This window comes from Camelus dromedarius, chromosome 1 (assembly GCF_036321535.1).
Source record: "Camelus dromedarius isolate mCamDro1 chromosome 1, mCamDro1.pat, whole genome shotgun sequence".
In the NCBI taxonomy this organism is placed as follows: domain Eukaryota; kingdom Metazoa; phylum Chordata; class Mammalia; order Artiodactyla; family Camelidae; genus Camelus; species Camelus dromedarius.
The window spans coordinates 84893394-84914236 of NC_087436.1; the positions used below are offsets into that span (position 1 = coordinate 84893394).

Sequence of the window (20843 nt, forward strand, 5' to 3'; positions counted from 1 at the left end):
TAATACTGTGGCACCTTGTAAAAGGAGTAGTTTTCTGGAATCAGTGATGCCCAGGATATACTGAAGAGGAAAAGAAAAAGGAACTGGAGGTCCCTAGAAGAGGCAGGATGTCTTAGTGGGCTCTGGCATTAGACAGTCTGGATTCAAATCATGACATTATTTCTTGTGGTGCAGTCTGAGTAAATTACTCAATCTCGAGAGAGATTAAACCTTAGTTTTCTCATTTTGTAAAGTGGTCGTCAGGGTGATACAAACTTACAGTGTATAAAGATGAAAGATGAAGTATATAAGTGCCTTAGGATAGTGCCTGGTTTATAGTAATTGTTCATCTTGTTGTTGTTGTTGTTTCATGAGGCTGTTCTTGTAATCCAGGCATAGGATGTGGGCAACAGAAATAGAAGTGGCAAATCTATGTAAGATTTCAAACAAGGCATGGACAACACTGAAGGGAAATAACTCTAGACAGAAACCCAAACTAGGGAAGTATGGAGGCTGAGCTGGTTGGGTGGAATGGTGAGTGTGGTTTTTGATATACAGAAGAGGTGTCCATAAATTATCTCAGAAGAGAAGGAGATGGAAATTTATTGTTTAGGAATGGAGATACAGACTTGGAATTTTTCTGTGTAGACAGGTTTCCAAGACTAGGTTTATAGGGAAAAGAGCAGAAGAAAGAGGTGAGACAGAGTGGAGAAGAAGACGATGCCAGCAGCGATGTCTGAGAAGATGCCATCAGAAAAGAGACAAGCCTCCAGTGCAATGCCATAGAAATCAACGATTTCAAAGATTTGGAGACAATCTCCTGAAGTCACTTGGTTGGGTAAAAAGCAGAGCTCAGTTCTGGCACTGAATCTGACTTGGGGAAGATAATTGACTTTCATGAGGGCAGTTTCTCTAGAATGGAAAGGGCAGAAGACAGCTTGTGGGGGGCTCCCTCATGTCCTAATGAACATTGGGTGTGTATGGCTTGCCAGTTGCTGGGCTGGGCAGGCTTTAGAAAAAGAAATAGGAAGAGACTAAAGGCTATCATTTGGATCACATACCCCAAGAATTTGGAATAGGAGAGATTGCACATTTTGAGGACCGGAGGAATGACTGAGGCACATGTCCTGGAGGGGACCTAGTGTAGAAGATCTTATCCCTGGGTAAGAAAACTGGCTCAGAGTCTGTGAGTCTCCTGAAATTGTATGCAAAAGTTAGTGGGTTCCTATCCATGTATACTTCTCCAGCCCTAAAAGAGATCCATTTCCACTGGCCTAGATGTTAGCTTTGGGAAGAGGAAAGGAGAAAAGAAGCCATTAGGCTGGTGTGTTGAAGTGGATTGTGTTACACTTACTACAAAGATCTTGGAGGCAGTTCTTTCCACCAGGAGGCAGTTGTCTGTCCAGACAAAGGCTCTACCTCCGAACCAACTGATGATATTCTTGAACTGGCTAGCTGTCTCACTGGGTGCTGAGGAAGTGAGAGAGGGTGGGGATGTGGAGAAATAACTGAATACTGTATAAAAATGTGATTTGAAGCCAATTCCGCTGGCTCACTTACATGTTATGATAACCAACCAATTGACTGCAGACCCTTTTGTGTGAGGCCCTGTGCTAGGCACTGAAGAAAATGAATTCTCCCTATGACCCCATTCCTGCTCTCACTGAGATTACAGAGAGTGGGGCTTCAGAAGGAAAATACATGATTACAGTGCAGTGAATGAGGCATAGACAGGCTATCATAGGAACGTGAAGAAGGAACATCTTCATCCCACTAGAGGTCAGAGAGAGCTTCTTGAAGGAGGTTATCTGAGTTGTAAAGGGCCGTGGGAGTTAGCAGAATGAAGAAAGGAATGGAGGGAGTTCTGGAACAGCGTGTGTACAAAAGCACGAAATACTTGAGTCTTTTGAGTCATTACAGGTATCTAGTATTGTTGGCATGAGGTGTAGGGGTGAATAGGTGGTGGGAAGCAGGGTAGGCAGAAGCTAGTTCCTGAAGGGTCTAGAATGCTAGGTTAAGGAATTCAAAGATCATCCTGAAAGCTATGGGTGTGAAGATTTATGGGGGCGGGGAGGAGGGTGTTGTCACTGAAGGACTTTAAGTAATTAGTAAATCTAAAGCTCAAGCTTTAGATTTTAGAAAGTTTTCCTGGGCAATTCTGGAAAGGATGAATTGGAGGGAGGGAACAGAGAAAGATTAAGAAGGGGGGATCTACCAGTTATCAAGCTTTCTTACACGAATAGTTACTGTCTTACTAACAACAAACTAAGAAAGTAAAAAAGCTTGCTTTAAAAGTTAACCTTTTGATACAGTGATGTAGCACAGAGACAGTACAGCCTCCTTAATTTGGCAAAACGTCTCCTCTGTAGCCAAGGGGTTCCAAGAACTGTCTTTAGCCAAGAGTCAAAGAAGTCTGCTCAGGCTGGAGTGGACCCAATCCCTAATTTCCATGCTTGAGCTCTGCTGCCAGCTAAAATTAAATGGCCATATCCACATTAATGCAGTGGCAAAGTGGGAACTTAGCACATTTTCTTAAAACAGAAATGTGTTTATATCGTCAAAATGTTACAGAGTTGGTTTCAGTAACATCAGATGTGCCATTATCCAATTATGATTTAGTGGCATCTATAGACCCAAGGAATTTCAGAATGAACCTGCTCCAGTATTACTATTTCAGTTAGCAGTTTTCAGAATGACAGTCTTAACTTCATGTCCACCATTTTATTTTCACTGTGAATTTAAAAATAAACATTGTTGTCAATAACTGCCTCTGTTATTGTGGTAAAACAGCCACCATTATTCATGAGGCTAAGTGGAAAGAAGATTGGCCAATGGAACCAATATAATTTGGCAGAACAATGCTATTGTTGATTTCATTAAAAAAGTAAATTTCAAATACTTTTTCTAGAAATATTTTTATCAAAACAAATCTTTGGGCTGTATTAGGCATTATAGATTTAATGTTTGTGTCCCCTCCAAATTCCTACATTGAAGTCCTAACCCCCAAGATCACGGTGTTAGGAGGTGGGTCCTTGGGAGATGACTAGGTCATGAGGGCAGAGCCTTCATGAACAGGATTAGTGTCCTTATAAAAAGACTCCTGAGAGATGCCTTGCCCTTACCTCCCTGAAAGGTTACAGGGAGAAAACGATGGTCTATGAGGAAGCAGATCCTCGCCAGACACCATATCTGCAGGCACTGTGTTCTTGGACTTCCAGCCTCCAGAACTGTGAGAAATAAATGGTTGTTTATAAGCCACTCAATTGCTAGTATTTTGTTTCTTTTTCTTGTTAACTTATTTAATCCTCTTACTGTTAACATTATAAATGATTTGACAAAATTATTCAAATCCATAGTTCACAGAGAAGTTCTTTTCTGGAATCAAAATGTAATATGTATAGAGAATTTATGCATACTATTTTTGTAATTCTAGCAAATGCCATTTATTTTCAAACTAATACCTATGAGTGGAGAATATTTTTCTAAAAAATGAGAATACTTAAAAAATAATCTGTATCTGAATATGTCTACAATTTTTATTTATAAAATATATAATACATAAACATATGTTTACTGTGTATTTTATTATAAATATTTATTTACAGTATATACTAGTTATATATATGTTTACATGCATGTTTTCACAATAGATACATTCTTTTCTGTATATTTTAAGGATATAACCCTTCTTTTTATTTATTTGGGGTAGAATTTATTGTGTTTGTTTTTCTCCTAGTTAGGATTTAACAGGAGAGCACTAAGTTCAGATTAGGTGTTACTAGTTCCGTTCCAGAGAGGTCAACACTGAGACCAGAGTGTTGCCCCAGACTTCATAGCTGGCAGGAGGGCGAAGCAGAGTCATGTTTTACACCAGATCTGCCTGATTACTAGCATTCCAAGGTCTGTTTCACCACACCCTGCTACTTCCCATCCAATTATGTCTGATGCTTTATATGCAATTTCAAGTCCTTCAGAGTTTCTTTAATTCATTTGTACTCTCACAGAATAAAGCTCCTCTATCCTTCATTAGAAGATGCTGCTTTTAACTGCCAGAGATAATGATGTTCTAGGTTAGGGGGAGCTAATTCCAAAGGGAAATGACCATGCAAACCCTGTGGTGGGAGGTAACTGAGATGCCAGGAAATCCTCAGTTTAAATCCTAGCAAACTATAGAGAGGGAGATTGAATTTAGGAAGTATGCTTTTTGACACAAGCCAAGTAAGGTATCAAGGTAACAGTAAATCACAATCATCTGGTTGTGAGACCCCTGCAAAAGAGAGACTCTGATCAATAAATAGAAAGTTTAACTTATTTAAACATATCTTCTTTAATTTGAAAAATGCATGATGATATTTAACTGCTCTAGACTCTTGATTCTCACAGATTTAGAGCTGGTGGATTGTAGGATATAAAGAGGAAATCATAACTACATGTCTGTCTACTCCCAGAAGGTGACCAACATTCAAAATCTGGAGTTACCTGCCTCAGCAACTGTGATGAGTCCTATCCATGGAGATTCTCTGAGTAAAGGGTGGTCAAAGATTTAGCTCTAGCAAGCATCACACTGACTTTGTTTTAGATAACTGTTCTGTCTAAATGCATTTGAAGTGGTCATAAAGAGATGCTACTTTTGGGGAAAGTGCTCTCAAATTGACAGATGTGATATAGACGAGAGTCATGAAGTTAGTAAATGAACATGACTTACAAGGTTAACTTTTACCTGGAATATCACACTTTTGTCTTCTCTTCCTCACACCTGAGAGGACCTTGTTTTTTCCTTGCTTCTTACATGATAGTATCACTGAATTTTACTAATGGAAGCTATCACCTATTTTATTTGATCATTTTCCAGGTGAGAACATTGAACCCTAAGAGGTTGCCTTCACACATGCTAACAATGCAAACCCCTTGATCTTCTAATCCTAGTTAAAAGGATTCACGACATTTATGAAGAAGACAGCAGCTGATCCCAGCCCACAGTGTCCTTCTCAGGACTTGAGGATACTGGGGAAAAAAAATCACACCCATTTCCCAAAATTTAATTCTAAGACCATTTCCCTCCCCCATGCCAGATAGAACAAGTTTAGTTAATTATATAGTTGGAGGGGGGCATTAAGATACATCTGGTAAGTTAGATGGAAATAGAAAAATGCCTGGTAAATACATACACATTATTGTAATTGTTTTACTTTTTATAAGGTTTTCTTTAAAAATACTTATACACTAATGTTACATGATGAGTAATTAGCTTTATCAAGTAGGATTACAATAGATATAAAATTATTAAGTTTTCATGTTGGAATAAGCATATCTCTAATATATTAAGTCAAAATACTTTAAGATACAGTAGTTTGAATATAATACAGTTGAAATTGTTTCACTTGACCTTTTCCCATAATTTGATTTCTTTCTTTTCTCTGGACTGTTTAAGTTTTTTACCTTGCTGATATGCCAAGCTCCACATTTTTATTTATATACCAAAATATGCTAGGTAGAGTATTAGATAAATGTTACTATTCTTATTATTAAGTAAATATTAGTATACTTATTAGGAATTCCAGAATTTTAAAGAATTCTTAGCACTTTCTTTAAAGATGTTCTATTCCCCTCTACAGTACTCCCATTTGACAACTTTTGAAAGTTCTTCTAAGCAAATTACCAGGAAGGGAATTATAACAAGTTTTCTGAAGAGGCTGAATGGTGTACCTTAAAAAGCAAAGTCTACAATGAAACCATAGTCTCTAAGCTTTTTCCTCCTAAGCCCCTGACAAGTATTAAAAAGTATAGATTGGGAAAAAGGAATGCTGAATATTAAATTCAATAATGGCACAACTTTTGAAATGCACAAGCATTTCTGTCTAAATTCCACACAAAAATTACAGGTAAGACAAACAATAATTAAGTGCAAAAGCCTATTCCTCACTTTTGGATAATTTTCACACATTTTCAAAACATAAGGGAAAATCCTCATTGTAGTTAAGTAGTTTAGAGAACATTTCCTTATCCTTAAACTTCCATCTCATGAACTAACTTCTGCCATTAAAACATTGTTTCTGTGAGCATACTGTGAGAAAGAATTTTTAAAAGATAATTTCTCTTTTCACAATAAGCCCCAGGAAGTCTAAATAAACCTCGGAAGAAAATCTAAGATCTATTTTTCTTTCCTAGCATGAAAAGAGAGAACCCTAGTTGTCCAGACGGGTTGGAAACAGAGCTGTACAGCTCAATTCTCCAATATGTTTAAAAATATACAGAAAGCTCTCTGTTGAATTTTTTAAAATGAGCTCTTACACAATAAAATTGCATGCCATGCAAGTGAATTAAATAAGAGACTGGGGACTAAATAATCAAATCAGGAAAAGTATATACCCAGTTTCATTTCTGAACAATTAATCCAAACATTCTTGACAATATTTTTTGCCTTTCATTTTAGCACCTAAAAAAAAACAATCCTGTCGATTCCTAAATGTTAATCTTGGTGTAGTTAAGATCCATTACAAGAAGATACATGTGCTGTTATTTGCATACGAAAAGAAACATCAAAAAACTGTCCCTCTATCACCCAAGCATCTTTGGGTTATTTACATTTTGGAATGATAACAGAAAGCACAGATTACCTGACACACAGAGATAATACCTGTCCTGGACCGAGACCTCTATTTCAATAAACTCGTACAGATTCTGCGAGAGTGGCTTGAACAGTTTCTTCTCCAAGTCCTCCTTTACCAATGATGACATTTCCTCCACTTCCACTTGGCCTGCGATCTTGGCTCCAGCTCACTCTTCCTCTCTTGCTCCCTAGATTTCTTGTTTTGGTCCGCAGCTCCTTGGTGAGTCCCGCCCACCTCCCAACCCTGACTCTTAACTTCTCATTCCTAGCCAGACCCAGGCTCCCGAGAGCACTCAGCGCGGTCAGACCCCTCACTGCGGTATCTGCCCAGTGACAGCAGCAGAGGCAGCAGCCAAAATACAGCAGCCGCACCAGCCCCACCGTCACTCTCCAGCATCCAGGCTCAAGGAGGCTGCTCTCTGGAGCTCTCCTGTGGTTTGTTGATGGGGAACATATTTATGAACACCAGCAGATACACTTGTGGAGTCACCTGGTTTCCCTAGTCTAGTAGCCTTTTCCCCTATCGCATCACTCTGCAGAGGAAGACCACTACTTCAGCTTGATTCCATTATATAAATCAGCTGTCTGGCTCTATTGATTGGGATCATCTTCCATTAAGAACTTTGCTATCATCGGCAAGAGAAAAAGCATCTGTGCTTGTTCCTGACACTTCCAACAAGTCTCTTTCCCTCCTTTCTTTCCCCTCCTGCAGCTCATTCAGACCTTTGTTTCCATGAGAGTCAGCACCAACTCCTGGTCCAAATTACTTTTAAAATGAGCTCACTTTAGTGCTATTTATTCCTTTACTCACAAAGAAAAATTTACTTGGTACCTACTAGGGCAAAGCATGTTTCTGGGAGGGTGAATTTCCTATCCTCAGGAAGCTAATAATCTGATAGGGATGAGTACACTAAATAATTATCATAAATGTTTAAAAGTCATAAAGGGCACAAAAGAAAAGGAAATACAGAAAAGATATTTGTACCTGGAAAGTGTCAGAGACAGTGCTATGGGGGAGGATCTGGAGCTTGAAGGATGAGAGGCGAGCACGAAAGTGGAGGAGCCTATTCTGTGAAAGGAACGCTGTGAATGACAACGCTGATCAGTGAAGCAGAGGGGGTGTTTGGGAGGACAGCATGTAGCCCAGTTTGCCTAAGTTTTAGAAGGTGTGCGAGTAAGTAAGAGAGAAAAGAGTGACTGTAAAGCAGGCAGCCAGTAGCATCTTTTGTGGCTCCTCTAAGAAAAATTAGTGGCATGTCTGCAGCTAGGCTGAATTGTGGGGTCCTGGGTGAGACATTTGCCTTTCTGAGCCTGTTTCCTTACCTGAAGAGTGATCTCTAGGTTCTTTTCCTACTTTAGTATCTCCTATTCTGTTTGTGATTCTGGGAATCTATTAGAATAATTTGGGTAAGAGGACCAGAGAACTAGTACTATGCTTTTGGGTATGGAAAATGGAGACGAGGAAATGAATGTAAGATGTATTTGGATGATAAAATGAATAAGCTGTGGCACCTAATTGGATGCGAAAGGCAGAAGGTGGAGTCAATATGACACAACTACTTTCCACTTTGATCCAGGGAATGTGTAAATGGGCTCACATCATAGGAGGTAGGTTTTCAGAGGACTATTTTCAGCTTTTACTTAAAAAATTTCCTGGGTGTTTTAGTCTTCCTATGGAGAAAAAAGACTGGGATAGAAAATCAGAACAACTCATCAGCAATACTGTCACTGAAATTTAATTAGATATTTGTTTAAGTGCTTCTTTGCTTTCTGTTTTTCTCCCCTCCTAGACTGTAAGTTTCATAAAGGCCGGAGCCATGTTTTTCCCGTCTGCCATTCTTTCGGGCTACATGATGCACAGTGACTACCATGTCACAGGCATTCTTGCATTCATTTATTCATTCAGCTTATTTGTAACTATTTAGTAAAAGAACAAATAAGTGAATCAAAGTCTTAGAATAACTTCTTTTTATTTCACATAGTTGATTTTGCAGTGATTTATCCTCACAGCTGGAAGGCACAGTTGTTAGTGTGGTAGTGGTGGTGGGGAGGGGAGAATTTCCCCTTACCCCTCTTGAGTTCTACTGGCTGGTCTAATAATTAAGTGGACAGAAGACAGATTAATAGGAGAAAAGGCCAATGTAATTCATGCACACGGAGGTCTCATAGATCTGGAACTCCCACAGTGGCCAGAACAGGCTGTTTATATATCATTTTCAGACAAAAAAAAATTATTTGTGAAGATTTAACAAAGCAAAGGGGCTCGTGCTTGGGCAGCAGATTAATGAAGAATAATATAGTTTGTCTATACAGCTTTCTTAACCTTGAATTCCCTGACTGGTGATCAGGATGCTTTCTCTCCTCCTGGGGTAGGGGGGATACTTCCACATGGCAGATTTCCTGCCTTCAGGGGGGAAAAAGGGAGTCAGAATGGGGTTTTTTAATGTCATTTTTCCCACTGGCTGTTTCTCAAGTCACTTTAATTCAAAATAACCAATATGCCATTGAGGTACACTTTGGGGCATCCTTCCCTGGGCCCCAACATTAGTCTTACCAGTTACTTATCCTGTATCAATATCCATTTGCTCTTAATTGCCATGAACACATGGACTTTAGTTGTGAGCATCTCAAAAGCACTTCTGAAGGAGATGCTACAACTTTCTCTGGACGTTCTTAAGAGTGGCTATGTATTCCAGGGTGGTCTTAAGCAACATTGAAATCAGAGGTTCAGGGATTGACATAGGACCTTTTAATTTGCTATCAGTTAAGGGTGTTCAGAAATGATTTGCCAGTTAGTTTGAATATTCTTATAGTATCAATTTGATTGACAGTCATAGGGGAAAAGTCATGTTAAAATGCTAATAAATGTCTCTTTTAAGGTTCCAAATAACTTTGTAAGAACAATCTATCAAAATATTATCTCCATTAATAAGAATTGAAGGATTTAACCTTAAAAGAAGTACAAATGACAATTCATTGAAAGTGAAAATAAGGAAGATCTTTAGAGACCCTAATTTCTTCGTCAGTTAAGAGGAATACAGTACCAACCCTTTGGAAACTAACATCAACAGAAGAAGTGCTAGAAAAATAACAAATAGACCCCCCCAAAAAATGTTCATTAAGATATTTAATAGGACTATTACAACAGTCTTTCCTCATAGCCAAAGGCTATTCTAGTCTGTAAACTTACTTTCTGAAATGCTATAGAATTGTCAGTGGGATGAGGAGAAAACCATAAAAAGTGACATATTTATGGAAACACTTATTTTTAAAACACCAGCATCTCCTAAATACATTTCCTACAGGAAAGGAATTTTCAAAATCCACTGTTTCACTGATGAGGCTCTGTTAGTCCATCATCCTGGGTAAAGTAATGAAGCTTGTGTGTGTAGATACAGCCCAACGGGTATATAGGGAGGAAAATTACTCAGAAGAAAAGACTTCCCTGCATATAAGACTCACAGATTAATGATCCTTTGTGTTAACTGAGGACTGGAAGCCTGGAATCTCAAAGACCACAACTACAAGAGTGGACTACAGTTTTAAAGTCTATAAACATTCCAGATCTATTTTATTCTTACTACTTTTCTTTTCAGAGACCAAGAAACTATTATTCTTTTAATTTTCAGTTTTGGAATCTTGCTTTAATCACTTCCCAACATGGTCTTTAAAAATTTTACATTCTCTTGCAACCAGAGAATTATTTACTGCTTGAGAAATCTGGGAGTAAGTGTCCCATCTGCCCATAAGTAACAAGATCACAGTGTTCAAATGATGGTAAGATTCTCCCTTGTGCACGTTCACAGGTGATAGGTGGGCAGGTCCTCACAGAGCTCAGGGCTCAGGCAGCTCATTGGTTTTCTGGAATTACAAACTTGGCCTGTTTGGGAGTTTGTTGACCAAAGTTCTGCTCTTCTCAGGGCCACTCTGTAAGTGTAATGAGGAGGTAGTGATAAACACAGTGAATCCAGGCTGGGCCCCAACTTTGTGTCTTCTTTCAGACTCACATCCCAAAGCCCTTTTGCTTCAGCGAAATGCTGTGTTTGTGTCCACCCTCACATTACTAAGTCCTGGAGTGGCCTTCAGGAGAGGAGGGGAAATACTATTTATTTACCAGGAATCAATGCCAGAATGTGTGTGTTGTCCTTTGCATTATACATTGCTTAATCTTCTGGCAAAGCTAAGAGATACATGATTGTCCCCATTTTCCCTCTTAGGAAATAGAGTATCCTATGGAAACATGGTAGCGCTCCTTAAAACTTGACATAGGAGATGATGCGTCTCTGTCCCACATTTATTGCTTCTCTCTTTGGTAAGAATGTCTTTAGTAGTAAAATGTTATTGTAACTAAATCTTCATTCATAGATCCTAAACTTGATGCCTTTTTATGTGTGATTATATGCCCGACTGAAAAACGCCACTTCTATGTTGCATTACTTAAACTTTTATTTGTAGGAATCAGGACAATGTTGGTATCAAAATATTTAATCTTTTTACACGCAAAAAATTCTATTACTGTATCATATTTTATTTAATCCAGGAAATATTTGTTCTTTAACCAAGGTAATTCCTTGGTAATTCAGTTTAGGAACATCGTGTGTGTGTGTGGGGGAGTGTGCAATGAAAGATAGACTGAATGTTTATATGCCCCACTCCATAAATTCATCTGTTGAAATTCTAACCCCCAGTGTGATAGGACCAGAAGGGGAGACCTTTGGGAGGTGATTAGTTCATGAGGATGGAGCCCTCATGAATGGGATTAGTGTCCTTATAAGAGACCCCAGGGAGCTCCCTTGCCCCTTCTGTGAGGAGGACACAGGGAAAAGAACCAAGAACTAGGCTGTCACCAGACACTGAATCTGTTGGCACCTTGAACTTAAACTTCCGAGCCTCCAGAACTGTGAGAGAGAAATTTCTATTTTTTAAGCCCCTCAGTCTATGAGATTGTTATAGCAGCCCAAACAGACTAAGACAGTGTGTGTATGTCTGGGGGGGGGGGTGTATACACTTTGATAATTTAAATTCCAAATGCATCTACTTTGTAAGGTGTTTTCTCTTGTTTCTATTTGTTTTCTTCCAGTTATGGATACTCCAGGTAGTCCCATCACTCTGACTGTGGTAAGAGTTATCAGAGACTAGGACAGCCCTATCCCTGAAAGGAGAAGAAATGCAGTTCCTTCTTTTTGTGCCTGCTCTTCCCTGACATCCTGACATTCACCAACAAGGACTTGCTGGGAGACTCTATCTCAGACTTTAGTTTATCACTCATACTGCAGAGTGTGTCACAATAGGAAGGCTTCAGTGGTTCACAGTCAGTGCCAGAGTCCTCATTAGGAGAGGGTTTCTCTGACTCAGCCAGAGAGGGAGTACATTTCTTGCTCAGAATACTCCAGTGTCATTTTAAAACATTGGATTTACAGAGGCAGTTTCCTTCTAAAAGTAGGCTATGAAAAATATATTCCTCTGACAAGATATGTACACAAATCCGTTTTCAGGGAAGAGTTTTTCTTTCCATACAATTTAACAAACATTCAAAGAAAGATTATAAAGGAAAGATTTGTATTTTCTTCTGTATGCTCTAGAATATCACCAAGAACAAGTTTTTGTTTGGTTTCACTTGGTTCCACTGAGTACATGATTTATGTTCATAAAGAAACTACTCCAGTGTCAGAAGTTAGTAAAAATAAAATAATTTTTATAAAATGGCCTCTTTTATAGGTGCTAAAATATATATGGCAGGTTAGACAAATGTTTCCAAACATTTTTTTTTCTTGTTTTGGAGATAAAGGGATTTTGAACTAGTTAATGGCAAGAAAGTCACATTACTTGATATCCAATTAATAATAACAAATTTGTAGTAGATGCTAAATAATCATAGAGTGCTTACTATATGCCAGGAGCCATTCAAACAGCTTTGCAAACATTAGCTTATTTAATCTTCCCACCAACTCTATGAGGTACCTATTATTGTTATTCAAATTTTACATATGAGAAAACTTTTGCACAAGTCACCACTTACTTGCCCCATGTCACATTGTAGTGAGACCGGGTTTGAATGCCCGCAGTCTTGCTCTGTGATTTGTGCTCAGAACCACGGGGTCATGCTGCCTTGTTCCAAAGTGACCCTGAGTAGTATTTTAAAACTTTGCTACAAAGTTGTGGCTATCTCTCTTAGGACATTTTAATCTGTAAATAAAGGTACCATTTTCTTGTCTCAGCCATTTTTCCAACCGCCCTTTTTTTTTTTTTTGGTTTTCAAAACTTTTATTTTTTATTATTTTTTAAACATTGTTTTATTGAGTTATAGTCATTTTACAATGTTGTGTCAAATTCCAGTGTAGAGAACAATTTTTCAGTTATACATGAACATACATATATTCATTGTCACATTCTCTTTTGCTGTGAGCCACCACAAGATCCTGTATATATTTCCCTGTGCTACACAGTACAATCTTGTTTATCTATTCTACATTTTGAAATCCCAGTTTGTCCCTTCTCACCACTCGTCCCCCTGGCAACCACAAGTTTGTATTCTATGTCTATGAGTCTGTTTCTGTTTTGTATTTATGTTTTTTTTTTTTTTTTAGATTCTGCATATGAGCGATCTCATATGGTATTTTTCTTTCTCTTTCTGGCTTACTTCACTTAGAATGACATTCTCCAGGAACATCTATGTTGCTGCAAATGGCATTATGTTGTTGGTTTTTATGGCTGAATAGTATTCCATTGTATAAATATATCACCTCTTCTTTCTCCAGTCATCTGTTGATGGACATTTAGGCTGTTTCCATGTCTTGGCTATTGTAAATAGTGCTGCTATGAACATTGGGGTGCAGGTGTCATCCTGAAGTAGGGTTCCTTCTGGATATATGCCCAGGAGCTGGATTCCTGGGTCATATGGTAAGTTTATTCCTAGTCTTTTGAGGAATCTCCATACTGTTTTCCACAGTGGCTGCACCAAACTGCATTCCCACCAGCAGTGTAGGAGGGTTCCCTTTTCTCCACACCCTCTCCAGCATTTGTCCTTTGTGGACTTTTGAATGATGGCCATTCTGACTGGTGTGAGATGATACCTCATTGTAGTTTTGATTTGCATTTCTCTGATAATTAGTGATACTGAGTATTCTTTCATGTGCCTATTGATCATTTGTATTTCTTCCTTGGAGAATTGCGTGTTTAGGTCTTCTGCTCATTTTTGGATTGGGTTGTTTGTTTTTTTCTTATTAAGTCGTATGAGCTGCTTATATGTTCTGGAGATCAAGCCTTTGTCGGTTTCATTTGCAAAAATGTTCTCCCACTCCGTAGGTTGTCTTTTTGTTTTACTTACGATTTCCTTTGCTGTGCAGAAGCTTGTAAATTTCATTAGGTCCCATTTGTTTATTCTTGCTTTTATTTCCATTGCTTGGGTAGACTGCCCTCCGTAGAAGAGCATTTTTGAGATGTATGTCAGATAATGTTTTGCCTATATTTTCTTCTAGGAGGTTTATTGTATCCTGTCTTATGTGTAAGTATTTGATCCATTTTGAGTTTATTTTTGTGTATGGTGTAAGGGAGTGTTCTAGCTTCATTGATTTACATGCTGCTGTCCAGTTTTCCCAACACCATTTGCTGAAGAGACTGTCTTTATTCCATTGTATATTCTTGCCTCCTTTGTCGAAGATTAGTTGACCAAAAGTTTGTGGGTTCATTTCTGGGCTCTCTATTTTGTTCCATTGGTCCGTATGTCTGTTTTTGTACCAATATCATGCTTCTTGTTTACTGCAGCTCTGTAGTATTGTCTGAAGTCTGGGAGAGTTATTCCTCCAGCCTCTTTCTTTTTCTTCAGTAATGCTTTGGCAATTATAGGTCTTTTGTGGTTCCATATAAATTTTATATGATTTGTTCTAGTTCTGTGAAATATGTCCTGGGTAAAATGATAAATTGCATTAAATCTGTAGATTGCCTTGGGCAGTATGATCATTTTAACAATATTGATTCTTCAAGTCCAGGAGCATGGGATATCTTTCTATTTTTTAAAGTCTTCTTCAATTTCCTTAATCAGTGTTTTATTGTTTTCTGTGTATAAGTCTTTCACCTCCTTGGTTAGATTTACTCCTAGGTATTTTATTACTTTGGGTGCTATTTTAAAGGGGGTTGTTTCTTTACTTTTTCTGTTGATTCATCATTAGTGTAAAGAAATGCAACTGATTTTTGAACGTTAATCTTGTAACCTGCTACTTTGCTGAATTCTTCGATTATTTCTAGTAGTTTTTGTGTGGACCTTTTAGGGTTTTCTATACGTAGTATCATGTCATCTGCATATAGTGACACTTTTACCTCTTCTTTTCCAACTTGGATCCCTTTTATTTCTCTCTCTTGCCTGATTGCTGTGGCTAGGACTTCCAAAACTATGTTGAATAGGAGTGGTGAGAGTGGGCATCCTTGTCTTGTCCCAGATTTTAGTGGGAAGCTTTTGAGTTTTTCACCGTTGAGTACTATGCTGGCTGTAGGTTTGTCATATATAGCTTTTATTATGTTGAGATATGTTCCCTCTATACCCACTTTGGTGAGAGTTTTTATCATAAATGGGTGTTGAATTTTATCAAAAGCTTTTTCTGCGTCTATTGAGATGATCATGTGGTTTTTGTCCTTTCTCTTGTTGATGTGATGTATTACACTGATTGATGTGCGTATGTTGAACCATCCTTGTGTCCCTGGGATGAACCCCATTTGATCATGATGTATAATCTTTTTTATGTGCTGTTGGATTCTATTTGCTAGTATTTTGGTATGGATTTTTGCATCTATGTTCATCAGTGATATTGGTCTGTAATTCTCTTTTTTGGTGGCGCCTTTGCCTGGTTTTGGTATCATGGTGATCGTGGCTTCATAGAATAGGTTTGGGAGTATTTCCTCTTTTTCAATCTTCTGAAAGAGTTTGAGAAGGACTGGTATGAGTTCTTCTTTGTATGTTTGGTAGAATTCCCCAGTGAAGATGTCCGGTCCTGGAGTTTTATTTGTAGGGAGGTTCTTAATTGCTAATTCGATTTCATTTCTAGTGATTGGTTTGTTCAAGTGGTCAGTTTCTTCTTGATTCAGTCTTGGTGGATGCCTTTTCATTTTTAGACCTTTCAATTCAGCCTGTGTCCACAAATATTTCGGTGGTTCAGGACTAATAAAAGTAAGTTCCTCTAATACTAGGTGCTTAATAAATGTCTCTTAAATGAATTAAAATGCAGTTATCAGTCTTATAGAAAGACCTTAATTTTTCATTTTCTGTATGAACAAACCCAAATGGAACCAGACATTTTAAAGTCAATATACAACATACAAAGAATATTTATTGTTTTTCTTTGCCTAGTACTCTCCTTTCTTCTGGAAGAAAGTCCATCTTTAGTATGGACAAGCCATTCCATGTGTAGTGGCAGGGCTGCTCTCCTGCCATTTGCTTGACCGCAGCACAGGCATGAGCACATGACCCTGGCCTAGACTTAGCTAGTGACAGTCCTCTTTCTCCTGGTCACGGGGGAACCTACGACCTGAATCTGACTGGTTCAGGGCTGTACAGATGATCAAGGTAGGATGGTGCCTAACCTTTTGTCTCTCCAAATCCATCCTTCTTTGCCTTGCCTTTTGATCTTGAATCTGGATCCTGAAACGTTTCTCCTTTACCTGCTAGTGGAATACTAAACTTCGTCAACAGAGGGCAACGGAATGACCCTGCAAGGCAGTAGCAGCAGGAAGATGCTTCCTTTCCAGGCTCTGGTCCTCTATTATTACCACTATTTAGGATGGGAGCCTGGCAGGTGCTCAGGGGAATTCTAGCGGTGCCCCTAGGCCAGGCCCTCCTGATCAGCAGCCCTGCATCCCCTTGGGCCACAGTGAACTCTTTTACAGCCCAGCTGCAGCATGTCCACGCCCTCCCTTAAGGGCAAGCTGCTTCTGTAGCCTGACTGGGCTGGGCTCCACGACAAGCTGCTTCAGCAGCAGCAGGCTTCTGGCCCCTGTGTTAGTCACCACCTCTTCAAAGAGGCCTGAACCTCCTCCTTGGTGAGGAGGGTTATCCTTTAGTCCTTAGTCTTGTACTGTTCAGTCATCCTTAATCTAAAGTTAATAACTGCTGTTTTGTACCTGTTCCCTGTTCAAACAACCAGTGTGGTTTCCATTTCCAGATTGGATACTGACTGATGTAAATGTCCATCAGTTTTCTCCCTGAAATTTTACACAGAGATTCTGGGAGAAAAAGATGGTTTCTCTCTTTACTGGATCGAGAGCTGTGAGTATAAAGTAAAAGCTGGAGCTGCTTGAGGCCGTTGTCCCCAAACACAGAAAAGCTATTTTGAGTTAAAAAAAAAAAAAGATGAAGTAATGCATAGAGATAAATAGATGTGAGAGACAAATGAAGATGGAGAGAGTTCTGGTGATGTCTTTTGACTCCTTAGATCCAGCTGTTCCTGAAGACAGTTTTCCAGTCATGATCCACCCCCCCCCCTTTTTTTTCTTAAGCAAGTTCATAAGATTTCTGTCTCTGGAAATTGAAGAAACACTAATTATGATAGAAAGTAGTTTTGCCACAAAAGAAGTAACCACCCTTCATTTTTTGGTTTTAATAGTATCTTTAATTTTTAAAAGGATTACTTATTTATTTAACTTTTGTTCACAATTTCCTGAAGGCAGAATTGGAAGGCTGTCTGCTGTCAGCCCTCCTTCACTGAGGGAGACTGGGGCCATGCATTGCAGTGTCCCCCTCATGGATGCCTTATTCTGAGGAATCAGCAGAAAGAAAAGTGACCGCCACTGAGATAACACACAATCGTATATTAGAGTTGTCCAACTCCAGCAAAATCTGAGAGTCAAAGAAGGGATATGTTAACCTGATCATTCAATAAACTGTTACTGAATTTCTCCATGTTATGTATAAGGGATTGCGGGGGCTGTTAGGAATACAAAACTAAACAAACTCCCCTAGTTTTAAGGAGATTTATTAACTGTGTGTTTTATTTTTTGCATTCTGATGCATTGACACCTGGGGCCTTGCTGACCCTGGAAGGGTCCTATCCCCATCACCTTCCTTATCAGGCTCTCATATTCTGAACCATCCATCATATCACCCCAGGACCATGTGACAGACATCTAGGGAACCCCCTAGCTCCAGAGCCTGCTGAAATTAATCAAGCTAGCCAATCCTAAGTCTGCTTACCCTGCCTGGCTTTTCCTTCCCAGTCCTTCCCTTGGAAACCACAGTAAAGACTCTTGCACATGTTTCCCCTCTCCCTCTGCCTCCTGATGGACCCTGGTGCTTCCCTATGTGACCTTCTGTGATGTGGCATGGCATGCCCCAGCCTCTTGGGATCTGTGAATATAACAAACTATCTTTTCAATGGCAATTGTCTCCTGATCTGTTGATCTTACTGAGCCTCCAATATTCTACTTCTACACTATACAGGACCGCATTAGGGGAACTTTAAAGTTTTTCCTAGTCGCAACTTACCTAAAGCTCATTGAAAACAGAGGCCATGTCCACCTAGTCACCATTGTATCCTTGTCAGTAAATCAGTTACGTTCTAATTATCCCCTGTGAATTTCCAAGCATGTTCATCTAACATTGCTTACACTCATTCCTTCTTTCTGATTTCTACTAACACCACTCCACATCAGGCTCTTATTGACAACTAACTAGGCTCCCTCTTCTGATCACTCCCTTCATCTTTCCTTCTTTCAGGTTTCTGTTCATGGTCAGTTCAAATGCCACCAGATCCACAAAGCCTCTCCTGACCCTGTCAGCTAGGGGTAGGCCTTCTATTTCGTTAACTGCCATGCTGATATGTTTCAAATTTAATTGCACACTCTACTTTTTGCTCTAGTTATCTGTGGCCTTGTTTTATCTCTGTATCAGATTGTAAGCCTCTCCCTTGAAAGAGAGAACTGTATTTAGACATCTCTGTACCCTTAGATCCTAGCACAGTGCCAGGTAGGAGGTGTTTCATGACTGCTGAATGCATAGAAATACTGGATTATAAATTCCTTGAAGTCAGGGACCATGTTTTACTTCTCTTTGTATATCCTGGAATGCCTATCACAAGATCTTGCCTATAGGTGATCTATAAATATTTAGTGAATTGAATAAGCCTGTAAAGTAGGTAGAATAAGGAGTATTAATAACTCCATTTAGCAGATAAAGAAACTGAGGCTCAGAGAAGTTAATGCTTTTCCTAAAGTCATCAAGTTAGTGTGAAGTAGTAAAGCTGGATTGGAACCCAGGTACTTCGGAACCCACTTACTCCAGAGTATTTCTCACTACCCACCATCACAGGAATAGCTGGCATACCTGAGTCATTCTTAGGAATGACTAGGTGCTAGAAAGTTAAGGTGCTAGGAAGATAAGGATGCCATTGAGAAGTCCTCTCACAGGGTGAGATCTTGTTCTCTGTTAGATATGCTATAAACGGGACATTTATGTCTCCCCCAAACTTATATGTTAAATCCTAACCCCGATGTGATGGCATTAGGAGGTGGGGCATTTGGGAGGTCATGAGGGTATATCCTTCATGATGGGATTAGTGACCTTATAAGAAGAAGCTAACAGCTAGTTTACTCCCTTTCCTCCATGTGAAGATACAAGGAAAAGTCAGCAGTCTGCAACCCAGAAGAGAGCTCTTACCAGAACCTGACCATGCTGACACCCTGCACTCAGACCTCCAGCCTCCAGAACTCTGAGAGACAAATGTTTGTTGATAATGGCCCAAACTGACAATGACATATGTTTTTGAAACCCTCTTGATTTTTATAAGATGAAATGAAAGATACATTCCTAAGTGTATTATGACCTTTATTGACAACAGATACTTGGATATGTCTGCAGTATTGATTTAATAAAAGGTGAAGATTTAGAATAGCATTGCTGCAAAAGATGAGGAATTGGCAGGTATGAGGAATTTAGCATTATTTTCTTGAGATGACATGTTGTAAGTTGATCTGAATCTCTTTGATTTCCCAGAATTTTTATTGGCTAGGTATATTCCACCTGGGCCCCCACATCCACCTTGGCAAAATCTCATGAGCTATTGATAAATTATTAAGCTCTGATGCAAACCCAAGTGCTAGGATTAAGCATAAAATTGTATGTTCATCAGTGTCTAGTCAAGAGGCAGAAAACACAATGGTTATTTTGACAGAGAAAATGTAATATGGAGAATTGCTGACTAGATACAAAGAATCTTTAACTGAAAAGGTAGAAGAAAGGCTGTGTGTCATGGACGTAGTAGGAAGCAGCCACCACCCGGACTAGGGAACAAAGGAAAGAAGTTGAAATGATTAAAACTTAGAAACTTAGAGGAGAAGCCCTTGGGAGCTGAAAGTCAGGTCTCTGAGGAGGGACGCTGTTAGGCTGGTGAGGTGGGAGAATGTACCTGGGAGTGTTGCTGATCAGGTTCTGTAAGGCATGCAGACAGGAATGACTTTCATGCAGGATGATGTTTATACTCATAGATCTCTGGAAACAAGAGGCACAACCTTTCATGCAAGGCCACACGGGGAAGCACCAGGGTGGGTCAGGAGGCAGCAGGGAGAGGAAAAATCATGGGCACAAGCTTTTATTGTGATCTCCTTGGGAGAGGCAAGGCAGGCACATTAAACAGTTTAGGACTGATTAACTTCTGCAGGCCCTAGGCTGTAGGAATGGTTCCTAGCTGTCCAGGACCTGGCTCTGGAGTGACTGAGGGCAGGGGGGTAGAATGGGTTTGGTGTGTGAGCATTTGATAAAGGACATGGTTGGGGTATGGGCTGTGAATTGGTTGGTTTGCATATAAAGGAATGTCCACGGCAAGTTGTTTGCCTTCTCTAGAAATTGGCTAACCCTGGAGGGGCAGCGCTCCAGGGTCTGCAAGGCCCCCATCATATCAAAGTATCATAAAACATAGAAAATAAAAATCATGGTTAATACAGCTGGGCTGGTGTTCCTGAGTTCTAAGTGCTGCCAGCTGCTTTCCTAGGTCTTTTTTCCCATAAATTAAACCTCCTCCCTCCTTTGGGATCAGAGAGGGTAGCTAATATGTAACTTCAAAAGTGGAGGGAGTTTCTGGCCCTAATCATTGAACTTAACAGCAATTCAAAGATTCCACACTGGAAGTAATTTCCTAAGTATTCTAAACATCCTAGAAGAATATACACACCCATCTCCTCACCTCACTTGAAGACCTTCTCTTCTGTGCTCTTGGTTCATTACTAAACATCAGGTATCTGCTGATAGCAGAGATTTTAAACTGCTTTTTAAACT

General features: G+C 39.4%; 1 protein-coding gene across 1 annotated transcript in view; it reads right to left on the reverse strand.

Moving 5' to 3' along the window:
• Positions 1–6717, reverse strand: part of EXOC1L (exocyst complex component 1 like) — a 14127-nt gene extending 7410 nt beyond the window's left edge. The window contains exon 1 of the mRNA XM_031434322.2: positions 6597–6717. Within this exon, the coding sequence (XP_031290182.1) occupies positions 6597–6717 (121 nt within the window). The remainder of the gene's footprint in view (positions 1–6596) is intronic.
• Positions 6718–20843: the final 14126 nt, after the last annotated feature.